General features: G+C 43.8%; 1 protein-coding gene and 1 long non-coding RNA gene across 2 annotated transcripts in view; one reads left to right on the forward strand and one right to left on the reverse strand.

Moving 5' to 3' along the window:
* LOC310667244 (uncharacterized protein) overlaps positions 1-2,730 on the reverse strand; it is a 559,738-nt gene extending 557,008 nt beyond the window's left edge. The window contains exon 1 of the mRNA XM_083419083.1: positions 651-2,730. Within this exon, the coding sequence (XP_083275209.1) occupies positions 1,427-2,500 (1,074 nt within the window). The 5' untranslated portion in view covers positions 2,501-2,730 and the 3' untranslated portion in view covers positions 651-1,426. The remainder of the gene's footprint in view (positions 1-650) is intronic.
* LOC310667265 overlaps positions 1-27,218 on the forward strand; it is a 218,418-nt gene that overhangs the window by 125,559 nt on the left and 65,641 nt on the right. The gene's annotated exons all lie outside the window — the stretch shown is intronic.

The following is a 27,218-nucleotide window of genomic DNA, read 5'->3' on the forward strand; positions in this document are numbered from 1 at the left end:
ATTCTGGGCTGTGTTTCCTCTGCTGAATCATTTGCTCCAAATTTTTCAGGTCGGGCATTGTTTTCTTTATCGGAGAAGACTGAGGCAAAGAAGGCATTGAGGAGTTCAGCCCTTTCTGTGTCCCCTGTTTGCATTTCACCATCTTCTCCTCTGAGTGACCCCACTGTTTCTTTGCTCTTCCTTTTGCTACGAACATACCCATAAAAGCCTTTTTTGTTGCTTTTAACCTCTCCAGCAAGCCTGAGTTCATTCTGTGCTTTAGCTTTTCTGACTTTGTGTCTACACGTGCTGGCTATTTGTTTGAATTCCTCTTTGGTGGTTTCCCCCCTTTTCCATTTTTTGTACACATCCTTTTTTAATCTTAACTCAGTTAAAAGTTCTTTAGATAGCCACCCTGGCTTTTTTAGGCACCTTCCATGTTTCTGTCTCATTGGTATTGCCTGAAGTTGTGCTTTTACTATCTCCCTCTTAACAAACTCCCAGCCATCATGAACTCCCTTTCCTTTTAGTATTACTGTCCATGGGATCTCACCCAGCACTTCCCTAAGTTTTATGAAGTCGGCTTTCTTAAAATCAAGAAATTGAGTCCTAGTATGCTTGGCTGCTCCTTTCCGCTGTATAGTAAACTTCAGAAGAGCATGATCACTCACGCCTAATGATCCTTCCACTTCTACCCCACTAACCAGGTCATCAACATTGGTTAGGACCAGATCTAAAATGGCTGTTCCTCTTGTTGCTTCTCCCACTTTCTGGACAATGAAGTTGTCTGCAAGGCCAGTGAGGAATCTGTTTGACCTTATGCTCTTGGCTGAGTTTGACATCCAACAAATATCCGGGTAATTGAAGTCCCCCATTACTACTATCTCCCTTCCTTTTGCATGCTTGGCCATCTGTTCCAGGAAGGCATCATCTATGTCCTCCGTTTGGCTTGGGGATCTATAGTAAACTCCCACAATGAGGTCACTGTTATTCTTCTCTCCCTTAATTTTGACCCAAATGCTCTCACTTTGGCTTTGAGGTTCTAAATCTTGGATCTCTTCACAGGTATACACATCCCTGACATATAACGCCACTCCTCCTCCTTTCTTGTCTGGTCTGTTTCTCTGAAATAGATTGTATCCCTCCATTATTACATTCCAATCGTGGGACTTATCCCACCAGGTTTCAGTGATGCCTATTATGTCATATTTAGTTTGCTGTACCAAGAGCTCAAGCTCATCTTGTTTATTTCCCATGCTTTGCGCATTAGTGTACAGACATTGAAGTCCATTAATCATTCCCCCGTGTCTCTTATTTAAGGATTTTTTCCTCCCACCACTAGGTCTGCGTGCTGTTTGCTCCATTTGGTCTATGACATTTGGATGATCATCTTCATCAATTGATAGACTCCTACCTTCAGGAGCACTGTCTCCCTCCCCCACATTAGTCAGTTTAAAGCCCTCCTGATGAGGTTTCTGAGATTTTTGGCAAAAACATTCCTCCCAACCGTTGTGAGGTGCAGCCCATCGCTTGCCAGAAGTCCATCTTCCAGAAACTGCAGTCCGTGATCGAAGAATCCAAACTGTTCCTGTTTACACCATTTGCGAAGCCAGCTGTTCACTTCCACTATTTTTCCCTCTCTCCCTAGGCCACGTCGTTCAACTGGGAGGACAGATGAGATGACAATTTGTGCATTTAATTGCTTCAATTTCCTGCCCAGAGCCTCGTAGTCTCTTTTGATCTTCTGGAGGCTATTGCTTGCAGTGTCATGGGTTCCCACATGAACCAAGAGGAAGGGGTATTTGTCAGTGGGTTTTATGATTCCTTGCAGTCGTTCAGTTACATCTTGGATCTTAGCCCCGGGGAGACAGCACACTTCCCGAGACATCTTGTCAGGCCCACAGATCACTGCTTCTGTTCCCCTCAGTAGGGAATCCCCTATCACCACTACACGCCTCCTCTTAGGTTTGGCTGGGGTTCTTCCGTGAGCTGTCCGTTCCAAGGTCGCCTGCACATTCCCTGAGGACTGACTTTGCTGCTCGTCTTCATATACCTGATCGACTGTAATGAGGGAGAGATCCTCAAATGGAGTCTGCTCTTCGTCTTCCATGCTAGGGGAGAGGACCTCAAAGCGATTGCGCATTTCTAAACAATCAGAGCGAACCCTGGGCTTCCTACTTCTTTGAGTCACGTTTCTCCACATATCTGGTTCCTGTGTTGGTGAACTAGCCTCCTTCCCAGGGGAGTCCCCTGTCTCCTCCTTGGTGGAGACGGTGTGCTCTGCTGCTTCCAAGAAGAGCTCCAGCTCTCTAATTCTTTGGAGCGTAGCTACACGTTCCTCCAGTTGCTGGACTTTGTCTTTTAGGAGGGCAATCAACATGCAATTGCTGCAGGTAAAGCTGCCTGCAACCTTTGGCAAGATGGCAAACATTGCGCAGGAACCGCAGGCGACTGCAGCTGTTCCCTCCCCCTCCATCTTGAGAACGTGTCGTTGGGGGTGGCTACAGCGGTCCTGCATCATAAAAAGCGTGAAGACAGGACAAATAACTCCCCCCCCAAAAAAAACCCTAGGTCTCCCCCAACAAACGTTTGAGACTAGCTCCCCTAAATCTAAAAGATGGATCAAACTGCCCTGCAAGCTCTGATAAGCTCCTCCCACAGCTAATCACCTGCCTCAACAGAAACCCTACCCCCTCTGACCTTTGCACAGGGAGAGCAGCTAATCAGCCACAAAGAATCACACACACAAGAAAACCCTTTTGGCTCCTTCTTCAGCTGCTGCCCTGCAAGCTCTCATTAGTTTTGCCATCTCCGCAAATTCACAAATTTTAGCTCGCCATTCTAGTAATTCAGGTATTTTTTCTGATTTCCATTTTTTTGCCACTACTATTCTAGCTGCTGCTGTTGCATACAGGAATATTGTCCTTAGGGATGTCACTGGATATTAATCCCAGCAAATATGCTTCTGATTTTTAAGAACTGAGCTCTTAAATATCTTTTTGAGCTCTTCATGTACCATAGTCCAAAATTGTTTGACCACCTTGCACCCCCACCACATATGACACAGTGTCCCCACCTCTGTTTTACATCTCCAGCAGAGGTTTGAGTGTTTTTTTCATAAATCTTTGATAATTTTACTGGGGTGAGAAACCAGTGATAGAACATCTTCATTATATTTTCTTTTATCAAATACCAAGCTGTAAAGTCTATATCAGTTTTCCATAACATTTCCCATCTGTTTAAGTAGATTGTCTGGCCCAGATCTTGTGACCGTTTAATCATTGTTTCTTTTATTAGCTCATCTTTCAGCTCCCATTCGATGAGTAAGTTGTACATTCTCAATATAATTTTCTTGTTTGGTTGCAAAAGTTCACTTTGAAATTTTGATGTTTTCTGTTCAAATCCTATTTTTTTATCTTGATTAAAAAGATGCACTACCTGATGATATTGTAACCAACTGTTACAATAATTCTTGATCTCTACATAAGGTTTTAATTTTACATTACTGTGCTCTTTTATTAATAACTGTTGGTATGTTGGCCAACCCTTTTCCATATTTGTTCTTTTTACCGCTACTACCTCCAAGGGAGGCACCCAGCAGGGTATCTTTATCTTTGGTTCTAAGAGCCATCGGTAATTTGTCCATACTTTGTATAGGGACTTCCTGACTATATGATTCAGAAAGTCTCTATTTACAGCCACCTTATTGTAAATTAGATAGGTGTGCCATCCATAGCGGTTGTTCCATCCTTCCAAGTCAAGAATCTCTGTTTTATTTAACGTGACCCAGTCTTTTATCCATCCAAGACCCGTTGCCTGATAGTAGAGCCTCAAGTCTGGGAGTCCAAAGCCCCCACTTTCCTTGGTGTCTGTTAACAGTCTGAATTTAATGCATGGCTTTTCCTCTTGCCATATGAATCGTGATAAGCCCTTTCTCCATTTTTTGAAAATATCATATTTGCTGATTATCGGGATCATTTGGAATAAGAGCAGTGACTTTGGTAATATGTTCATTTTAATTGTCGAAATTCTCCCCCATATTGATTGTTTTAACCTTTGCCAAATTTCTAATTGGTTTTTTATTTCTTTTCAGGTTTTATTATAATTGTCCTCGAACAGATTAATATTCATCATCGTTATATAAATTCCCAAATATTTAACCTTTTTTACAATTTGTAATCTGCTTATTTTTTCTAGATTCTTTTTCCATTGTTCATCCATATTTTTTTTTAAAAAAATATTCAAAATTAAAACCAAACATATCATCCTTGTCCCCCCCCCATTTTTCCTCCCCCCCCACCCCCCAGTTTCCCTCAGTTCCAGTCTTTGATTTCTCTGTGAATGCTGTTTTCTGCATGTTACACATTTGCATAGATCCTCAAACTATTTAGCTGATTATAATCAATAAAAAAGTTTGGGAATGTTTATTCAAAGCCAGCCAAGGAGTCCAGTTCGCTTTGTTGCGTCTTCAAATACTTTGTAAAAGGTACCCATTCATCTTTAAAGTCACAGTTATCCTTATCCTGTAGCTTATATGTCAGTTTTGCCAGTTCTGCATAGTCCATTAATTTTTCTTGTCATGATTCTTTAGTTGGGGTTTCTTCCGTCTTCCATCCTTGTGCTATTAGGACTCTCGCGGTCATTGTTGCATACATGAAGATGTTTTTCAGCTTTTTTGGCAGATCTTTCCCTACAAGCCCTAACAAAAATACTTCAGGTTTTTTAACAAATGTTAAATGGAACATTTTCTTCAATTCGTTGTATATTATTTCCCAAAAAAATTAAATTACATTACAATCCCACCACATATGATAAAATGTCCCTTCCTTTTCCTTACACTTCCAACATATATTTGAACTAGTTTTGTACATTTTCCCTAACTGCACTGGTGTTGTGTACCATCTGTACATCATCTTTATGTAATTCTCCTTCAATAGGGAACAATCTGTAAATTTTAAAGCAGTTTTCCATAATTTTTCCCACTCTTCCATCATAATGTTGTGACCTACATTTTGTGCCCATTTAATCATAACTGATTTTACCTCTTAATCTTTCGTCTCCCATTCTAATAATATGCTGTATGCGGCCTTCAGTAATTTCACTTTCCCTTCGATCACTTCCGTTTGAAACCAAGAGCTTGTGTAACTGAATCCTTTCTTGCTGTCTTCTTTATGTGTTTCATATAATTGTCGATAATGCAACCAACTCTGAAAGTGGTATTTGATCTCATCGTAATCTCTTAATTTCCATTTTCCATCATGGTCCTTTAATAAATCAACATATGTGAGCCATTTTCCTTTCTTTTCAAGTGGTTTGAGCAGTAATGCTTCATGTGGTGAAAGCCACCACAGGGTCTTTGGTTCCAATAAGTCTTTGTATCTCTCCCATACACTCATTAGTGATTTCCTGATTATACGGTTGTAAAAACTTCTATGAACCTTCCCTTTCCCATACCATAAGTATGCGTGCCAGCTGAATCTGTTGTCATGTCCTTCTAGTTCTAATGCCTCTTGCTTATCCAATCTCATCCAGTCCCTGATCCATACCAAACAAGCAGATTCATAATACAATTTAAGGTCTAGGAGGGCAAACCCACCTGTCTTTTACATCTGTCTTTTATGCTTTTTCCTTGGCCTTTTGCCCCCCCAGATAAATTTTGAAATCTCTTTTGCCATTTTTTAAAAACATTCATCTTTCAGGATGACTGGTATTGATTGAAAAAGAAATAACATTTTTGGCAACACATTCATTTTAATTGCCGATATTTTTCCTAACAATGAGAGATTCATTCTACTCCATATTTCTAAATTTATTTTTACCTCAAGCCAAATTTTTCATAGTTATTTTTAAATAGGTTTATATTTCTTGATGTTAACCAAATCCCTTTTTATGGACTTCAATCTCAATGTTTTGTTCTAACTCGGTTCTTTCTTCTTCCTTCATGTTTTTAACTAACAATTTAGTTTTATTCCTATTTAACTTAAATCCTGCCACTTCCCCAAATTTCTGAATTTTTTCTATTACTTTAGGGAGTGAAGTTTTAGGTTCTTCCACTGTTATCACTAGGTCATCTGCATACGCTTTTAACTTGAATTCACTTTTCCCAGTTTTTACACCTCTTTATCTGCTCTTTTTACAATTTGTAATCTGCTTTTTTTCTAGATTCTTTTTCTATTGTTCATCCATATTTTTAACCATTATTTTCGTTTTTTCTTTATTTAACCTAAATTCCGCCACTTTTCCAAACTTTTCAGTTATCTCTAACAGCTTCTTTATACTATCTGTTGGCTTCTCCACCATCACTATCATATCGTCTGCAAATGCCCTAATTTTATATGAATTTCTTCCTAATGTTTTGCCTTTTATTTCCTCTTCTTTTCTTATAACCTCATTTAATACTTCCAGTGTTAATATAAATAGGAGGGGGGAGAGTGTGCACCCCACCTCGTTCCTTATTGTATGGGGAAATATTCTGCCATGTCACTATCTATTGCTCCTCAGAAGGAAATTGATCCTTTAAAAGGAGAGAAACCATTTGGGGAAGTGCAGCGCTTGGGGCGTGGCAGCGGCAGGGAAACCGGCCCTCACTTCCCGGCCAAGTCTTTGCAACAGAGCAAGCCCAGGCTGGCACCAACTCCTACAGAGCTCCCCATCGCAGAAACACACATGCACAACGCTCTCTTTCACACGCACTCCATGGAAGGGCACACATGGGACGCAATTACTCAAAGAGGAAAAGAGCGCATCCAGCGATGTGCTGCTTGCCAAAGCTCTTGGCAGGCTAGGAATGGAGATGATTACACCATATTTCTTGAGCACAGCTGCTGCTGGCTCAGCTCTGCATCTATATTTTAGTCGTCGTTTCTTCCAGCGCAATTCTCAGATGTGGCAAGAGAAGGGAAACACAAGAGAGAAATTGTCCCCTCTTGAGAGTTTCCTCTTTTTTTGTGGGGAGGGCAGGGGAAGCACAGCTGAGGGAGACAGCACAACTCCAGCACTCTGGATGAGTTTCAAGTTGAGTCTGTTTTGTGGGGATTTCTTGCAGCGACCTTCCCCTGACCTTCTCCACCTCAAAGAGTTGTTTATTGGTTTTTCTCTGCACCCTCCAGTGGTGCTGACAGGCAGGAAAGGCAATTCTGAGGGGGGGGGGAGAAAAGGGGGGTCCTCCTTTTCTTTGTTCATTTTACAAATTTGCAGGAGGAGGAGGAGGCCTGTCTTCAGAGGGGCCACTGGAAAGGACATGGTGTCAAAGTGACCAGAGTGACACCCACCCCTGGTGGGGGGGGGCTAGAACAGCCTTCCTTCCAGGCTGACCCTCCCACCCATTTGTATTACTTTTTTTATGCCATAAAAACTCAAGCATTAAACCCAACAAAAAACACTTCAAGGAAGCGGGTTTCTAAAAATGAGTTTGCTGGACCTTCCAGGAGAGATAATTTCACAGCTGTGGTGTCACCACTGAAAAGCTCCCTATTCCCAGAGGGGCTGGGGCAAGATGGGTTGGGTAAAATTATCATTATTATTATTATTATTAGAATAGGACATCCCTATTTTCATCAGATAAATGTTGGAGGATATGCACCTCTCCACAAGCATTAAATTAAATTAAATTAACCATTAAATTAACCAACTGGGCTTATTTTGCTTAATTGCTTATGGTGATGCTCCCCTGGTAAAGGTCTTGTTAGGACATCTGCTATTCTATCTTCTGTAGTAGGACAATACTACAGATCATAAACGCTTGTTCCCGTTAATTAATTTTAAAAAAAAAATCACATCAGTATGTTTGGCTCTGGGGTTGGGGTCCCATTTAGCCTCCATTTGAAGAGAGGTTTAGAACGTGAGCAACTAAGGTAGGTTTAAAAACACAGACACACACACAGACACACACAGAGACAGACACACAGGCAATGTGTTACATGATATGGCCATAGAATGTTACCCGCAACTGAGCTGCCCTGGAGCCAGAGCAGGAGAGCTTGGGTCAACTTTCTGGAACTCACTGAGACACATTACAGACACGTTTCTGCAGTACATTTAGGATATTTATCATCCGAGAAGCTTTTAAGGAAGCTCTCAGTCTGGAGTAACACTTGGCACTTAATTACATTAGCGTTGAGCTGCCTCAGCTTTATAGTTCAAGACTAGATGTCTGATGGGGTGGAGCATTTGAATAATGCTTCTGAAGAGCACCTTATTTCAAGGAGTTCAAGATGTTGTCTCCATCAAGGAGAGGCCAGAGCAGAGAAAAGTGACTGTCCTAGGAAGCAGAAGCTTGCAGGGGTCAGGTAAGAGTCTCACACCCTCCAAGTGTCCCTATTTTTCAGGGACAATCCCGGAATTACAAAAGACATCCCAGTTTCTGATTTAATTCTGGAATGTCCCGGTTTTCCTTTTTCCTGCATGTCTTGGAGAACTTTTAAAAGTGGGTAGGTGGATATGTGCAAAAAGAGAGTCCTATTTCTACTGAAAATAAAATACCTGCACCAATTGAAAGAAATGGTGAAGCTGACATGCAAAGTCCTTCCTATAATTTTGAAGGAAAATGTCACCAATCCACTTTAAATTATTTCATTGTAATGCTTCAGAGGCAAGCCATTTCTTAGAAAACTTGTGGAATGTTGATTCCTTTATTTGTAAATGGAGCCTTTCACTGCCTACTCAGAAGTAAGTCTCACTGTATTCAATGGAGCTTACTCCCAGGTAACAGGAGGAGGAGAAGAGGAGGAGGAGGAGTTTGGACTTGATATCCCGCCTTTCACTCCCCTTAAGGAGTGCTCTTTTATTAATAACTGTTGGTATGTTGGCCAACCCTTTTCCATATTTGTTCTTTTTAAGAGTTTGGATTTGATATCCCGCTTTCTCACTACCCAAAGGAGTCTCAAAGCGGCTCACATTCTCCTTTCCCTTCCTCCCCCACAACAAACACTCTGTGAGGTGAGTGGGGCTGAGAGACTTCAGAGAAGTGTGACTGGCCCAAGGTCACCCAGCAGCTGCATGTGGAGGAGCGGAGACGCGAACCCGGTTCCTCAGATTACGAGTCCACCGTTCTTAACCACTACACCATGCTGGGCAGCCTTACACTGCAGTCCTAAGCATTTTACCAAGTCCCACTGAGTTCAATAGGATTTACTCTCTGGTATGTTCCTGAACATTTTCACAGTTTCTATTACTATTATTATCATTATCATTATTATATCATCCTACTTTCCCCCAGGCTCAAGGCAGCTTACATCTACAAATTTAATTTCATTCCACTTATCTGTAGAAGGTATTGTGAGGTAGGTTCAGCTGAGAGGTTGTAATTGGCTCAAGGTGACAGATGTAGATGTGTAGATGTTGGAGGGTATGGAGTCTGATGGTCTCTAACCAGCCAAAGTATCTGGTGCCCACCAGATGTTGATGAACGACGGCCATCAGCCACTGGTCACCAGCCAGCATGGGACACTGAGAGTTGGAGTCCCTCAATCTGCAATATGCCATGCTGGCTGCCTCTGACAAGCATTAGTGGTTGGTTGCTCCTGATCAACTGACACCCTGCACTGACCAAAGTTCTTCCTAGACTTTTCTTCTTGGTGGTTCAAGCTCAATGCTGTCAGTGCTCAGGGATGTCAGGCAATATTCCACTGATCCACCAAGCAAACACAGAAAACATTATCCGTGTGGAACATTATTGCATGTTTTGTCAGATAGGCACACAAAGAGGCTGTCACATGGAAGAGGGAACTTGCTCTTTTCTCCTGCTCTGGAGGGTAGAACGCAAACCAATGGCTTCAAGTTACAAGAAAGGAGATTCCAGCTAAACATCAGGAAAAACTTTCTGGCAGTAAGAGCTGTTGGGCAGTGGAATGATCTCCCTTGGGAGGCGGTGGGCTCTCCTTACTTGGATGTTCTTAAGCAGAGTTTGGATGGCCATCTCTCATGGGTGCCTTCACTAAGATTCCTGCCTTGCAGGGGTTGGTCCAGATGACCCTCAAAGCCCTTCCAAATCTATGACTCTATAGGAAGGAAGAGAACCCAGCATTGAAAAACTTTATAGTGCATAAAGGGTTGTGTTTTTAGCTTCTATTCAAGGCTGCTTTGTGCAATATTTTGCACAACTCTGAAGGGTTTTTAGTGATGAAGTGACCTGTTCCCGTTCCCAGCCATCGCCATCCTTGCCATACTGATCAGCTTAATGGTTAACTGCTTTCTTCCAATTTACAAACTAATTCATTAAGTGCAAAATGTCATTACTGCTAAGTACTACTCATCAGACGGTACTACTCCACTGTCCCTAAAGCTGATGTGACCTTTGAAGAGGCCATCACTCTCTTCTCTTAATGTACCCTGTCACTTCTTTATGTGGCATTGCAGTTGCACACTGGCCCAAAATTCACGAAACAGGATTGTGAAGTTGACACCTGCATAGGTCATAGCAAAAAACAAGTTTAGAGAAAGTAGTTGCATACATACCATGGAATCATAGAGTTGTAGAGTTGGAAGGGATCCTCAGGGTCATCTAGCCCAACCGCCTAAAATGCAGGAATCACAACTAAAGCATCCATGACAGATGGCCACCCAATCTCCGCTTGATCATTTTGGTAACCCTCCTCTGCATACCTTCCAGCTTGTCAGTATTCTTCATAAATTGTTGTGCCCAGAACTGGACACATTACTCTAAATGGGGTCTGACCAAGGGCAGAAGACAGTGGCACTATTACTTCCCTTGATCAGGATGTTATACTTCTGTTGATGCAGCCGACAACAGTGTTTGCTTTTCTTTGCTGACTCATGTGAAGCTTGTGGTCTAGTAAGCCCCCTAGGTCTTTTTCACATGTTCTACTGGCAAGCCAAGTGCCCCCCCCATCTTATATCTGTGTGATTGGTTCTTCTTGCATAAGTGTAGAATCTGACATTTGTCCCTATTGAAATCTTTTTTGTTAGTTTGGGCCCAGTTCTTCAACCTGTTAAGGTCATTTTGAATGCCAATCCTGTCACCTGCAAATTTGATGAATATCCCCTCAATTCCTTCACCCAAGTCGTTTATAAAGATGTTGAACAACAAGGGGCCCAGGACAGAACCCTGGAGCACCCCACTTGTCACTTTTTTCCAGGATGATGAGGAACCATTTGTGAGCAGTCTTTGTCACGGCTAAAATGGCCGCTGTTTCTTTAATGCGAATAAAGCTGAGTCAGCATGACTCAGCAGCCTGCAGCAGGTTGTATATATAAAGTGAGAAATGTTAGTTTGTGGTGTGGCTGGTGTTTGGGTTGGTTGGTGCTGGTGTGTATAGTTGTTCGGTCGTGTTTTGCACAAAGAATAAAACTCTGCAAGGATATTCTCGTGGACTCTTTTTGTGCCGACAAGGAGACAGAGGAGACAAAGGGAGGTCAGACCCCTTTCCTTCTTTTTTTTTTGCCTTTTACAAACACTGACAGGTTATGGGCCCAGTGTTTCTGAGCATGTGCAGAGTGCGAAACGACTGATAGCATCTGAGCAGGGAGCTGGTGAGTCCTGGTGGTGTATGGAGCCAGTGGCTGTGCGTTGGAGCAGTTGGTTGCAAGCTGTAACTGTCTGCAGCGACGCTGGAGCGGCTAGGATCTGAGGATCAAGAAAGCACTCAGTGTCGGCTACTGGAACAGTTTGAACTGCTGGAGGACCACAGTAGGCGACTCACAGAGCGGCTACACCAGTTGCAGAGCCAGGCGGGACCTGAGGGTCAACAGAGGCAGCAGCTAGAAGCCGGTGAGTGCCAGCCAGGACCATCCAGTTGGACTCTAAAGAGAGAGTCAGGAGATATTGCTGGAGGCCCCACAGAAGGGGCTCAGAAAGCACCAGCAGAGATGGCAGATTTCCAGTCTTCCCAAGTTGTAAATATTGGGGGAGGCATCCCTTTTGAACTTCTCTCAGAGAGCAACTGGCTGAGTTGGTCAATTAAAATGCAGCAGTTGTTAAGGAGAGATGGACTATGGGACTGTGTTGAAACTGAGGTTTTGAGACAGGACTCTGCTGAGAAGAAACAGCTAGATGAAAGGGCCCGTGCCCAAATTATGCTGTGTTTGAGCAACTCTCAGTTACTGCATGTAGCAAATGCCAGCACAGCGTTTGAGTGCTGGAATTTATTAAGGGCAATGCATGTCAGAGAAACTGCTGGAACTATAATTTCTCTGACCAGAAGGCTGTTCAGGACTGTTATGAAAGAAGGTGAGAGTTTGGCAACTCATCTTCAAACGCTGAAATCTCTGTTTCTTCAACTACAGCAGAGAGGTAAGCATTATGATGAGACTGACCAAACATACATTATCCTTTCAAGTTTGCCTGAAAGCTGGTTGCCTGTGATTAACAGCATGGAGAGTATGCGTCCCCGAGATCTGACCCTTGAGTATGTGGTTGGCAGATTGACCGAAGAAGCAGAAAGAAGGTCAGATAGACAGGCTGAACTCCAAGAGCGGAGGAGTTACAGCAAAGGGGGCCAGCAGCAGAATCTGCCAATGGAGCAACGCCAAGGTTTGGATTTGGCCATGGCGGTGAGGAGATGCTATGCATGCAACCAACCCAGGCATCTCCAACGTCAATGCAGGGCAAGACTTCCAGGAGACGACGTGGAGCAGAGACAGCAATCGACGCAGAAACGTAAGCAGAAGGGGTTCTCTTCAGGGAAGAAGAACACGCGTTCTGCTCAGTTTGTGTCTGCATTTTCTCGAGAGGAGAGGAAGATACCTCGAGGAACATGGTTGCTGGACTCTGGGAGCAGCAGGATTATCTGCAACCGTCGGGAGGACTTTAAGACCCTGGGGAAGCCAGCTGATGGAAAAGACTCAATTTATCTTGCTGGTGGTCGTAGAAGCAAGATTGATGGCCAGGGAACATGTTTCCTGCAGTGCTTGGGCACTACTCTACCAGAGACTCTGTTTGTCAGCAGTTTGGACTATTGTTTGCTGTCTGTAAGCTGTTTGATTAAAGCAGGGTATAGTGTTAAGTTCACGCAGGATGGCTGTCTGATAAAGAATGGAACTCAGGTATGTGGCCATGCAAAGTTGGAAAATGGGTTATATGTAATGCAGGACAAGCCTGTTAAAGCAGCCCAGGTGGTTCAGGATAATTTGCCAGTTCATAAGGGGTGTGTACATGAACTGCACAGAAAACTGGGTCACGCCAATTTCCGTGTGCTTTCAGAGATGCAAAAGGTGTGTAAGAACCTAAAAGTAAATAGCTGTAACTGTTTCCTAGATTGCAATGTATGTAAAATGGCCAAATCTAAGAGGAAGCCTGTGGCTTCTAAAAGTGACAGAGTATCTAAAGAGGTTTTAGAACTTGTCCATTGTGACGTGATAGGCCCTTTTCCACAGAAGACTGAAGGGGGCGCCAGATATGCTTTTCTGGTAATAGATGATAAATCACGTTTTAGTTGGCTGTTTTTGTTAAAGCAGAAATCTGAATGTTTCCCCACATTCAGAGAATGGGTTGCCCAAGCTGAAAAGCTCTTCGCTCGCCCTGTTGTGCAGTTGCAAACAGATAGGGGCGGAGAATTTCTGAACAAACAATTTGAGGCATGGTTGCGACGTAAGGGGATCACTCATCGCTTGACTAACCCTTATAGCCCTGCTGAAAATGGTCTGTGTGAAAGACGTGGGGCTGTAATACAGTCAGTAAAGGACTGCCTGCTAGTGGATGCAGGATTGGGCCACAACCATAGGCTGTGGGGTGAGGCTTTTCTGACAGCGAACTTTTTGATTAATAGAACCTGGTCAAGCTCTATAAAAGATATTCCTTATCGTGTATTGTTTGGGAAAGAACCAGAGTGGACAATGCTCCATAACTGGGGTGCTTGGGCACATGTAAACATTCCCAAAGCTCAGCGCCAGAAAGGAGGTGCTAGAGCACAGAAACTGCGGTTTGTGGGATATCAGTCCTATGGCAAAGGGTGGCGTTTCAATTTATGCCCAGGACGCGTGGTTCTGTCACGAAGTGCAGACTTCGCTGACCAGGACAGATGGACTGCGATCCATGCCAACCCAGATTGCCTACTGCCCCTGCAAGTAAGAGAAGAGGCTTCTTCTCAGCCACTGGCAACACAGGAGCAGGATGAGGAGGAGGCACAGATTTCCCCAAAAGATGTGGCAATAGATAATACTTCTTCTCTAGAGGAAGAGGAAGAAGAGCCAGAGATAAGGGGGGGAGAAGAAGTAGTTGTGCCTAGACGCTCCCAGCGTTCAAACAAGGGTGTACCTCCTCAGCGTTTGACCCTAGGAGGAGTGAGAGTATGCAATGTGAGTTGTGTGGAACCACAAAGTTATAATGAAGTCTTAGACTTACCCCCTGGGGAACGTGCTTTGTGGGAACAAGCCATGAAAGAAGAAATGGAGTCTTTTAAACGTAACAAAGTGTTTGAGGTCATAATGCCGCCACCTGGTGGCAGAGTGGTGTCATGCAAGTGGGTTTACAAAAGGAAAACCCTTGCATCTGGGGAACCACGTTTTCGAGCCAGATTAGTAGCCAGAGGGTTCACTCAGATTAAAGGGGAGAGTTATGATGAAGTGTTTTCTCCCACTGTAAAGAGTGAAACTTTTCGTTTAATGCTTTCCATTGCTGCTGTAAGACAACTAGCAGTGCACCATTTTGATGTTGATGCTGCATATCTGCATGCAAATTTAGACCATGAAGTGTTAATGAGACAACCCCCTGGGTTTGAAGAGGGGAATGGTGCAGTCTGGCGTTTGAAAAAAGCTGTTTATGGTCTCAAACAAAGTGGACGGTGTTGGAACCAGTGTTTAAATGAAGCCCTTGTAAAACTTGGTTTTAAAAGGAGTGTGGCTGATCCATGCCTGTACACCAAGGGGACAGGCAACAAATATCTAATGCTCTTAGTCTTTGTTGATGATTTGCTTGTGGCAGGGAGTTCCACAGATGAGATCCAGAAGCTCACAAGTCAACTGGAAAAGAGGTTTAAGCTTAAAGCCTTAGGGCCTGTAAGCAATTACTTGGGAGTAGAAGTAAGGCAGGAAGCAGATGGAAGCTTCCTATTGAGCCAGAAAGAGAAAATTCTTCATTTGATAGAGCAGTTTGGCATGGAAAACTGCAAGCCAGTTCAAACTCCCATGACACCAGATTTCCCCAAGACAGTGTGTGATGATGAATTTGATCAGCCTGAGTTGTATCACTCAAAAATAGGATCACTGTTGTATTTAAGCCAGTGGTCAAGGCCAGACATTGCATGTGCTACAAATGTTCTGAGCCAACGTGTATCTAAACCCAGTACTGCTGATTGGTGTGCTTTGAAAAGGCTTATCAGATATCTAAAAGGCACATTAAATGTATGTTTAAAGATATCTAGTACACAAGATGAAAAACTAGAAGTGTTTGTTGATGCGGACTGGGGAAGCTGTGTATCTACCAGAAAATCTACAAGTGGAATGGTTATGATGTTTGCCAAATCCATAATTGGATGGAGGTCAAAGAAACAAGGATTTGTTGCGACCTCATCTTGTGAGGCAGAATATGGGAGCCTATCGCTAGCATGCAACGAAATCATGTGGTTTATACAGATACTAAAAGATCTAGATTGTAAAGTAGATTTACCTATCCAAGTGTATGAAGATAGCCAATCGTGCATTGCATTAGCGGGCTCGGAAATAATGAAATCTGCATCAAAACATATTGCTATCCGTCATGCGAATGTGAGAGATTGTGTACAGAATGGGGTGATCAAACTGGAGTATTGTCAATCACAAGATAATATTGCTGATTTGTTTACCAAGCCTTTGCCAGCAACATGCCATAATGAATTGATGACAAAACTGGGTTTATGTATATAATGTATGTATGTATGTATTGTTTCTGTTGGGGTTTATCGCATTTAAGAAACAGAAGGGGTGTCACGGCTAAAATGGCCGCTGTTTCTTTAATGCGAATAAAGCTGAGTCAGCATGACTCAGCAGCCTGCAGCAGGTTGTATATATAAAGTGAGAAATGTTAGTTTGTGGTGTGGCTGGTGTTTGGGTTGGTTGGTGCTGGTGTGTATAGTTGTTCGGTCGTGTTTTGCACAAAGAATAAAACCCTGCAAGGATATTCTCGTGGACTCTTTTTGTGCCGACAAGGAGACAGAGGAGACAAAGGGAGGTCAGACCCCTTTCCTCCTTTTTTTTGCTTTTTACAAACACTGACAGTCTTGGGGTTCAGACAGTCAACCAGCTACAAATCCATCTAACAGTTACCTCGTCCAGCCCCATTTCACCAGCTTCTCCACAAGAATGTCATAGGAGACTATTTCAAAAGCCTTACTGAAACAATATGTCCACAGCATTTCCCTGAGCCACCATGCTTGTAACGCTAATAAAAAGAAAGAAACGAGATTTGTCTCTTGGTAATCACAGCATCCTTTTCTAAGTGCTCACAGATTGACCGTTTAATTATCTGTTCTATGACCGTTCCTGGTTGGTAGTTACCTGGGTCTTCTTTTTACCCCTTTTTGATGATGGGGAGAACACTTGTCCACCTCAAGCGCTCAGGGACCTCACCTGTTCTCCAAGAATTCTCAAAGGTTATACACAGAGGCTCTGAGATTCCACCTGCAATCTCCTTTAGTCCCCTTGGATGGAGCTCATCAGGCCCTGGACATCTGAATTCAGTTAAAGTAGTGAGGTGTTCCCTTACCAGCTTTTTCCCTATCTTGGGCTGCAGCTCCCTCCTTGGATCATTTATTCCGTTATCACCAGGTTTATTCTGTTATTGCTGCTTTCCTTTTGAGTGAAGACAGGCAGTGTAGGTGTTGAGCAATTCCGCCTTCTCTCTGTCACCCAAAAGCATTTCTCCATCTTCTCCACAAAGAGGACCTTTTGCTTTCTTGTTTTTCCTCTTCCTTTGAACATAGGCCCAGGTTGTATATATACGTAAATAAACCGTATATCATAAAGACACCATATTCCAAAGGAAACACGAACCCTGGGTAAGATCCCCTGGAATCTCACACCGCTGTGGAGACTGGGGTGGCATGCAGCAGTACTTAAACTGTAAGCAGATCAGGGCAGAGATCTGTCTATTGCTTAAATTATGATGTGAAGTAGTAGCGTGTATGTTTACAGTGCTGCTTCATTAATTTCCATTTTTCCATTGAGCTGCCTACCCAATTTAAACCTTGTCAGCAGATGGAAAATCTGACTCTCAACCAGTTTGCTGATTGTATTTAAATATTTGTGCATATTGGCAAACCCTCACTAGGAGGCAACCTTTCCAAAGTTGTCAAATGAAGGCAAGATAAAAAAAACCCTTATAGCCTACAATCCAACCAAAAGCTTTACCACTACAACTGCAAAAATAATATAAGAGTTCAACTTCTGAATAAAATATTTAGGAGGATGCAAAGAAACAGATGTGCTGTTGCGAGCTGCACACCTAATTCATATAGGCATTATCATGTTAATACCAAGAGCCCAGTCTGGTGGTAATAATGCCCTTATTCTCTGCTACTTCCTCCATGGAGTAAAAGATCATGGAGCATTAAACACAGCGGATGTGCCCTTTGAACCCCAAACTGTTCCTTGAGCAATAAATCAGAAACCTGCCATGGAAGCACAATGGCTCTGAAATTAATTACCAGATAAGGATGTCTGTCTGGTCTCCCCCACCCCCAGTCTCAAAAGAGAAGTGACATTGGTGAATGTACACCCAGACACAAAGAAGGAAAGGAAGAAGATAAAAGAAGAAGAGTCAGCAGAAATCCTTCCTGTAACAATTGGGGGGGGGCACTTGGGGCAATTACTGGTGCCATTAACGCCAACGGCCTTGTGTGAATTTGGAGCATCTTCAGGAGCTGAACTACTCAGAAGTTTGGTTGGGAGGAAGTTACCCAACAGACAGGGTCTGCTACCATGGCAATGCCAGTTCCGCTGTCTGCATATCCCTGACATCCATCTTCATAGGGCTGCAGTTCTTTTGAATTCGCCTTGACAGTAAGACTAAGCTTTGGCAACGGAGAGAAGGTCATCAGCTCCTTTTCATTGCAATCCTGCTTCCCATTCCCCACAAGAGGTGTGAAAATGGGATCTGCAACTGTGCCTTTAGTAGGAGTCAGCAGATGGAGCTCTTCAAGGCACAGACGTGACCACAATCAGGTCTACTATGAAGAGCCCAGAAGCAGGAATGGTAAACAACAACAACAGAAGATCCAACCAGGTTTGCCACGTGTACATTAGGCTAGTTGCATGCCCCTCTGTCATCCGTCCAGGCAAGCCGGAAGCATTACCAGTCAGATCTAGCCAGGCAAAAACACTACAGGAGGTAGCTGTTTAAATCTTTTGTTTGTAAATAGAACATGTTTTATCAATAATTTTTTATAATTTATATAAAATACAGTTACATTAAATGGTAGGAACATAATGAAATATTGTTGAAGCAGTATGGACTAGCACATGAACCTGACCTCTGAATAATAAACTAATATACTAATAATGATAATGAATATTTTTTTATACCCTGCCCTGCCTAACCCTGAGACCTGCGGGTATAGGGCGGTATATAAATTCAATAAATAATGATAAAATAATAATTGATCTGGACCCTAGACTTCTGTTGATGCAGCCTAGAATAACATTAGCCTTTTTTGCTGCTGCACCACACTGTTTACTCATGTGTAGCTTGTGGTCCACTAAGACCTGAAGATCCTTTTCACATGTGCTACTGGCAAGCCAGGTCCCCCCCCCCCCATCTTCTACTTGGGCATCTGGTTCTTCCTGCCTAAGTGCAGAACCTTACATTTGTCCCTTATGAAATTCAGTTTGTTAGTTTGGGCCCAGTTTTCCAATAACTGCCAGCATCCTTGGCCAGAGGCCAGGCTGGCTGGCTGCCCATCCTTTTCATAGCTGAGTTCAGACTGGGGGCCAGGCAAGAAGTCCCAGGGAGAGAAGCTGCAGGGAATGTTTTGAGGTGTGGGAAAAGACAGCCTTGGATGTGTGAGCCCTGTTCACATATACATTTCATATACTGTAGTAAGTGGCATGAGTGTAAAGGGAGTGGGACCCTCTTCCTGAGCTTCAAGCAGAGGTCGCCAACGTGGTGCCCGTGGGCACTCAGGGCCACAGGCTATTGGTATGACCCCGACGTCCTCAGGGCTTTATTTTCTTTTCCAGCCAGTGCATTCCTGAACGAAGGAGCCTGGTCATGCAGACATGCACGTGTGGACACATACGTTATTTTATTCCCTCAGTCCCACAAAACCAGAAAACTGTGTGCAATAAAAATTTACAATTGCCTGACTGTGTCAGGTTGCCAGAAAAGCCCCTCCTTTGGTCTTTTGTCCGATGCTGTAACCAGGCACAGTACTTGCAGTAATTAACTTTATTGCTCAGTAATCAAGGAGTCAGTCAGCACAGGGCACATCCATCAGATAAGCAGAATTCAGAATCAGAAGAATCTTTATTTGCATCAGCCACTAGCTAAAGCAATAAAATAAAATGTACTGAAGTTAGAGGTAAAAATTTAACTATACAAAATAAATTTTGGAGGTTTATGTCAATAATCAAATAATAGATGCAAAATTTAAAAAAATCCTTCCAGTAGCACCTTAGAGACCAACTAAGTTTGTTATTGGTATGAGCTTTTGTGTGCATTCACACTTCTTCAGATACCAAATAATAGATCTTATTCTAATTGCCCCTGCTAAAAAAATTGTGGTTTTTGCTGTCACCTGGTTATCTTGATCTGCTGGAAAAAAAGACACAGTGGCAAAGGTTGAGCAATCTGGTATGGATAGTAGTAGAGGGGTAATAACCTCACTCCTCAAATCCTTATAAAGAGTGCAAGCCAGAAGCACATGAGCCACTGACTCAATACTGCCATCTCCACAGGGACATAACCGTTTTTCCAGTGGAATTTTTTGAAATTGACCCTCAAGTACAGCCGATGATGATTCCTCCCTGTCCCACCACAGGTGCCTCCTGCCACCACTATTCCTTGTCTAGCCAGCCCCTGACATCCTGTGTGCTTTTTGCACACTTCCTGGCTGGGGTACAACTATCTGCGCACATGCCCTGTTAATAAGGTATCAGCTTCTAGAATCAGCCAGTGAGAAGGTGAGGTCAAATGCAAATGGGGAGGCCTAGTGACATAAACAGGGAAAGATCAAATTGCTCCTCATGTACAAATTCAAAACTATACGTGGGGGGGCAACTCAGGTCTATTTCAAATGGCAGGGGAAAGTGGATTAACAGCTAAATAATGCTCAGATGTGCATAAGTCCCCTTTTAAGCTTTCTATGATGAAAATAGGGATTTCCTCTTCCATATTAATAATTGAAATTTTATTATTTATACCCCACCTATCTGTCTGGCTTCCAACATATATAAAGACATAATAAAATATTATTTTTTTAAAAAACTTCCCTATACATGGGAAAAACTTCAGGTCCCTTCTAAAGGTTGTATAGTTACTTATATCCTTGGTTCAGGGTCTCATAACTCCATATCCTCTAACATTTCTGCAATGAAAATAGGGACATCCTACCATACCCTCCAACATTTCTCTGATAAAAATAGGGGTGGCCCAAGGAAAAGCAGGACATTCCAAGATCAAACCAGAAACTGGGACGGCTTCTGTAAATCCAGGGATGAAAACAGAGAGACTTGGAGGGTCTGACAGTGTGCATGTACAGTGGACACCACACTTCTTACTTCACATGTGAACCAGGGAGACATGGCTGTGCTTTTCACACTTGGCCCTTCACAGTATTTCTTCCCTTACACTGAAACGCTCCAATCGCTTTACAGAAGAGCTCCAATTCAATGTTGCCTGAACAGGCCGCCCAAGTGTGTGGCAGGAACCACAAAAACAGCCTGGTAAGACCCCCGGGGTCTTGCGTTCAGCACCCTTGCCTTGAAGCAATTTAACTCCAAAACAAGTGTCAAGTTCACATCAAGCACCAGCTCCTATTCTTATAAAAGATATTTCTCAAAGTGCCACGCATTGGCCTCATTTCTGAGCAACAGCCATTAATGTTCAGGCTTTTGATTTAAGCTTTCATTAACTTTTAAGTCTGAGGCAATGCTGCAAGAAATCAACTCCCTTTGCCACAAATCACAATGTTATTATGGAAAGAGTCCAAGGGCGATGGAGAGGATGGAAGAGGCGGGTGGAGGAGGCAGGAAGGGGAAAACATATATTACCACAGGTGTGTCTCCCCCCCCCCCCCGGATTAGAGGGGACATGAATTTAAACTACTCAAGGTTTACAAACTCCTCCAGCAAAATCCTATAAGCTTTTACGTTTCTTGATTCATAGTTGAGAATTATTTTTGTTTTACTTTTTTGGTAAGTGGGGGGGGGTATATTTCTTCCTGTATTATCCAGTTGGAAAGTCAGACCCAAATTATTATTATCAGGAAAGCAAACCAATATAGAAGCGCTTACCAAAAAATGTCTGTAAGAAACCTTGATAGCCGTGACTAAAGAGAAATTATTAATAATCTGCGTCAGCCGCTTATAATTGGAGCAACATCCTTTTGTGAATTTAAATAGCTTCCACTGAATTACAGCTTCTGACATTAATCTAGACAGATTTATCGCTCCGTTTCGTAGAACATAGAGGAACTAGAAAACTAGCACCTGTTGCTAATTCACAGAAGCAGTGGCACAGCTAGGGCTTTTGCCACCTGGGGCGGTCACTGAATTTGCTGCCCCTCCCCTGTTCCTCATCTGGGAGTCCCGCCAACTTGCCACGGTCCTCCCCTTTGCTCCAACTATCCTTCCTTTCTCTCTCCCCCCCCCCATCCATAGCTGTCAATGTTTTACTTTTTTAAGGGAAATTCCCTTATTCCGAATAGGGTTTCCCTTAAAAAAAGGAAAAGGTTGACAGCTATGCCCCCATCCCACTTTCCAAGGGGTGGGAAGGAACTCAGTTCCTGTCACCTCAGACTCCACCTCTTCTTCTCTTTAGTTATTGCCTCATCATTTTATTTGTTTCTCAAAAATAGTGCAAAGAAGGAGCAATAAGGGAGAATGTAACCTCTCATACCTGCATGCTGCTTCTGTGGACAGCTATAATACTGCTCAAGTATGGTGGATTTAGGTCATGTCATAGGCACCCCCCTTGGGCATTCTCGCGGCCTGCTGCAGGCGTGGGAAAGCCCAGGAAGGCCTGCCCCCTCAAGGTTGGGGGTGCTTAGCCCCATCCCAATTTTGGAGGGGAGGGCTGAGGTCCTCTCAGCCATAGGAAGATGGTACCTATGGGTGGTGCGGTCAGATGAGGGCTGCCATCTTAAACCTTCCCAAATCTAGGTAAGTGCGTCACAAAAATCCATGTTTAAGAAATCCCTGAATTGCAGTGACACTGGAGCCCATCAGAACTGTTCCTCAAAGGTATTTTTCCAGGGTGAAAAAGGATTTAAAGTGAGGCAGGAGTTAGGCAGGGAGGTGGAAAGGTGGGAGACAACACAGAGAGAGAAAGAGTCACCCTGTTAATCTGTTCTCAGCATAACAAAGACCCTTGAGATACTTCAAAAACACAGCACATCAGGAAAAGAAACCTGTCAGGATGCTGTCAGGGGCTCCCGGCTGCTTGCCCAGAAAAGTATAAAGACAAGGAAAAGTTTCTTACTGCCCTTTTTTATTTCAATCTTTAGAGATGGCATTGTCCTGAGTGAATCTCCACCCCCTTCTCTCCCACTTCCTCATTTGTCATCGTCTCCTCCATGGGTGCTGCTATGTGCCCTCTGTCTTTGAGCTCTTTGCTCCCCTACTTTTAAGGCTTGCCGGGTTCTGGAGAAGGAGGGTCTGGAATGCTTTCTAATGACACTGTGTCAGCCAGCTGCTGCTCTGGTTCTGCCTTCTCCTCTTCCTCCTCCTCTCCCATTATTTCCCATTATTTCCCAACTTTCCCCCTCATCTGCCTCTGAGCTGTGACCTCCCGCAAACCACTGTTGTAAATCTGTACTGTCTTCCTTTTCCTCCTTCCTGGAAGGGCCAGGATTGAGAGGTAGACTCCACCATTCCTCCTCTGCCCAGTCCCTGACAAACCTCATGAATACAGGAGTGGAAGTGCTTATGTGCTGTGGAGTGCGTTGCCGCCAAGAGAGAAGCAGCTCTGTGCAGCTCAAAAGCGCCGGTGGGGAGGCTCGCTCTCACCTCTTACCAACCCCTGCTTCTGCCTCTGGGTGGGGGCTGTTAGGGCGCTGCCTGAGCCTGAGTGGGATCAGGGGTGGTGGCACAGGCTCACACTCTCACCACCGCTGCCATTGCTCCAAAGATGGAGAGGGAAGGAAAGGGGGGGGGAGGGCAGTGCAGCAGGGCCCCTCTCACTGTGTAGCCCTGTGGCACCCATGGCGGATCGCCCCCTTCCTCCGCCAGTGCACAGAAGGCCAAAGCGGGGCCAGAGAGATTTGGTGAGCAGTAGTTGCAGGCCATCTTGACTTGCCAACCCAACAGATTCACTTCCCAGAGCAACAAGGAGGAAAGGAGGTGTGCACTTGCTAGCCAAATCATGTAGGCAGAATCGTAAGAACTGGAAGGCAGCCCATTGGCCAATCCAAGTCACACTCTCTGACTACATTTGGGTCCAATAAGCTTGCAATTTACGTGCGTTTAACTTGTGCACATTCAGCTTTCAGCGCTTGGCAAAAATAAAAAGGGGGCAGACAGGGGGCGAGCATCCACCAAAATACTTTGGCAATCCCACCCACCATTGAACCCAATGTGTTTTGACTATAGGTGTTTTGGCTTTAGGTACGATCCCTGGAAAGTAACCCCCCCCCAATAAGTTGCTTACTGCATTCACAATTTAAAATGTCCCCAATACATTTTATGATAGAGAAGTGGAACACACAACAGAATGGAATAGGAACACTGTAAAATGGGTGTTCCTCTTCCAGCCCAGCGTGGCTTTCCTGAGGATGCCATATAAGCTGTAAGGCTCCAGCTGGGCATTCTGCTCCACCAGTTCCTGGTTTGCGCTCATACTGGTACTCTAAATCCCATGCTCAGTCCTCATCTGGCTGTTTTGTGTGGGTTTTGAGGGGCTGTCCCCTTATTTTATTTTATTTCTATTTTTTCTTCTTTTGCAAACTTCAATGTCTGGAGTCATTGTTGTCTACACTGACTGGCAGGAGCTCCCCAGGACTTCAGGAGGGTCCCCCATGGAGAGGCCAGGGGTGGGACCTGGAACCTTCTGCCTATGGCCCTTCCATTGATTCCACTGAGCATGCAATGCCTCCCTCTTGCTTCTCACTGGCAGAACTTTGGCTCCAGTCCTGCTGGCAGTCAACCACCTGAGTTTGCTGTTAGAGGGAGTGGTGAGCCTTCAAGAAACAAAAACAAATTGGGGGGGGGGGAGCCCTGAAATCTCTCTCTTCCTAGATTGGAACCAGAGTTCTCTTGCAAACAGAAGTACACAAGTGTGTTTTCAAACCAACACGCCCTGGATTCAGAGAGGACAAACCAGTTTAAGCCAGTCCTGCAAACGGGCGCCACTTAGTGAGTGTTTCAAGGTGTCTTTGGACAAAGCATCCTAATTTGCCCATCAAAGTCCGTTGTCAAGATACAATCCACGTCAAGTTTAGGGAGGCTTTACACAATGTAACAGCAAGGCTCACAGAAATAGTAATTCCACAGAGTATTCAGATCTTGCTTTTCCTAAAACTGTATGTAAATAGGTCGGTGCTTAGAAACTTTCTAATTTCAGGAAAAGTATCTCTCTGAGGGGGAGAAGAGAAAAGCAAATCTTTGATTAAATAATGCTGAAGCTGAGATAGCATATGAGTGAAAAATGAAGCTGATGGGTATAACAAGGCTTTTGTCTGCTTAAGAACCATAAAGAACTAAGCTGAGGATTAGGAAAGGGGGTGGAGGGAAAAGGAAATTGTGTGGCCAAGTCACTGACTAAAGTGTTCTGAAATACTGTTGTAGGTAATAAGTATCATTACAGCTAGTTTTCTAGAGAAAGGGGTGCCGGAACTCACCATGAACTTCTCCCTTGTTCTCTTAGAATGGCAATGGCACCCACCTGAAAGGTGCTGGAACCAAGTTCTGGAGAGTTCTGGCTGACATGATAAAGTGACCTCTACCCCTCTCACAACCCCCATCTTATTATTCTCTACTAATTTAATGAATTTTCTACATAAAAGCCACTTTAAATATACTTCCTGAATGCATTAAACTTGGCTTCTTCCCCCATCACCAAAGAAAACCTTTCTTAAAAATGGTTACAGGACCAGTCAATGGTCTCCCTGCACTTGCAACCTTATACAGGGTCGCCATACATCCAGACTTTCCTGGACATACCTGGAATACTGCCGTCGGAAGCAGAGTCCGAGCAGAAAATCTGGACATATGGCAACCCATGTAAGCAGTGTTGTTTTTGCCGATAATTGTAAAAAAAACACAAAAACCCAACCCTCCAAAACGTTGCTCCCCCCCAAAAAAAGCTCAACAATTTTTGTGTCTGGATTTTCTCCTTTTGAAGTATGGCAACCCCATATGAAGTATGGCGACCCCACCTTATCCCAAAATCTATGTGTATCCATGATGTTCCCATGGACCTCTTGGGTGCCCAGGTTGTTCTATCCCTTCACAATGGAAACAGCTTGCTGATGCAGAGTAGTGTGCGAGCGGATCAGGCCCTATCATTAAAAGAAACAGATGACCTTTTGTGCATGAGGAATCCAGCATGCCCGCAATGCATCAGGTCTCCTGCAGTTGTAAGAATTATCTGGATTGAAGTGGTGGGTACCCAGAACTGCACGATAATGTACAGAAATAGGATCATACAGTGAGCAATTATTTGCATTGGTGTCGGCATACTTCTGTCTCGCAAGACAATGGAGTGTGCTTCAAGGGGTGAAATCAAACTCTTGTGTTAGCAGCACCATCAATGCCAGATTAAACACTGTGGAGGCCCCTGGGTAGTTGAAATCTCAGGCCACGTTTCGCAAATTATCTCCTAATACGTTTTTGTAATTTTCTTCAAAATCAAATCAGTATTATTTTGATCTGTTGTTGCAGGAACCTTAAAAAGCCGTGGGGCCCATAGACTGGTGCCTACTCTGCCTATTTGGTAATCTGGCACTGAGCACCATAGTGACCTCTCTGGGGCACAAGCCTGGCCAGAGTGCATGGAGGTCCTGGGCTGCCCACATGACAAGACCCAAATGTGGTATTCCTAAATAAATCTGTTTACTAGTAGGCCAAAATTGAGAATTACCAAGATTCCTGGTGGTATGGAAGACTTGACCTCGGTCCCTGGTGGTAAGATAGGAATCAAAGCCGCAAAGACAGCTCAGTCTTTAAAGGTTTTCTCCTCTGTTTGTTGGAGGCTGTGTCCTCCAGCTCTTCCTGATGAATAAGAGCCAGAGTCACTCAGTCAGGTCACAGCTCCCAAGCAGGTTATCTGAGTACATTTTAATACAACTGGAGGGAGATAAGTGACAGCCTGGCTTAGAGAAATGGTGGGACCAAGAGACCAGGGTCCTGTGTGACAAATAAATGGGGGGGGGACACAAATAGAATGGGACAGTTAAGGTTGGAGTTCTAACCATGTCTACTTAGAAGTAAGTCCTGTTGAATTCAATGGGCCTTACTCCCAGGTAACCATGGTTAGTATGCAGCCTTACTCTTTTAATGAACACAAGCACTTTTTGTTTAGAACTTATTTGTACAGCTTGCCAGCTAGGAAGGTTATTGTCTCTATTTGCTTTTTTAAAACATGATTCCCCCTTTTTATTCCTTTGCTCTGTATATCACATCCTTTGAATGATGTGTTTCATGGCAACTGCTTTGTAGCACCAGGCAAAAGTTTGGTGGAGCAGAGAGTTATGAGAACAGCAGAATAAAATGTTCCACTGTTAATCTTACAAGTGATTACATCTTCTTTAAAGGACTGGAGTTAAGATAAAATTCCTGTCAGCGACAGCAGAGATTAAAGATTTAGAAGACTAGAGAGGTGTTTCTTGAGAAAGTGCAAAGGAAGCTGGAAAGAAATCTCTGACACATCTCCTTTCAGAAGCTGCTATGAACCACAATGCACCTTGTGCTATCAGCAAGCTCCAGGGCTGCTGAGGACTCATTCACAGACTCATGCACAGCAGTCAATGATTCAAAACTTGATTTCTCACAGCCAAACATGTGAGCACAGACTCTCTTGAGAAGCCACGAATTGAAGGTGAGGTGTGATGATCACTGCTTCATAATGTTATGAGTAGGGATGTAAGATGAAATTCTTTTCCATTCTGCTCTGCAGCATTGCTTCTGTTCTTCTGCAGTTCATCTTCCGCCGAAGC

This window comes from Podarcis tiliguerta (assembly GCF_965153285.1).
Source record: "Podarcis tiliguerta genome assembly, chromosome: 16".
Taxonomy (NCBI): Eukaryota; Metazoa; Chordata; class Lepidosauria; order Squamata; family Lacertidae; genus Podarcis; species Podarcis tiliguerta.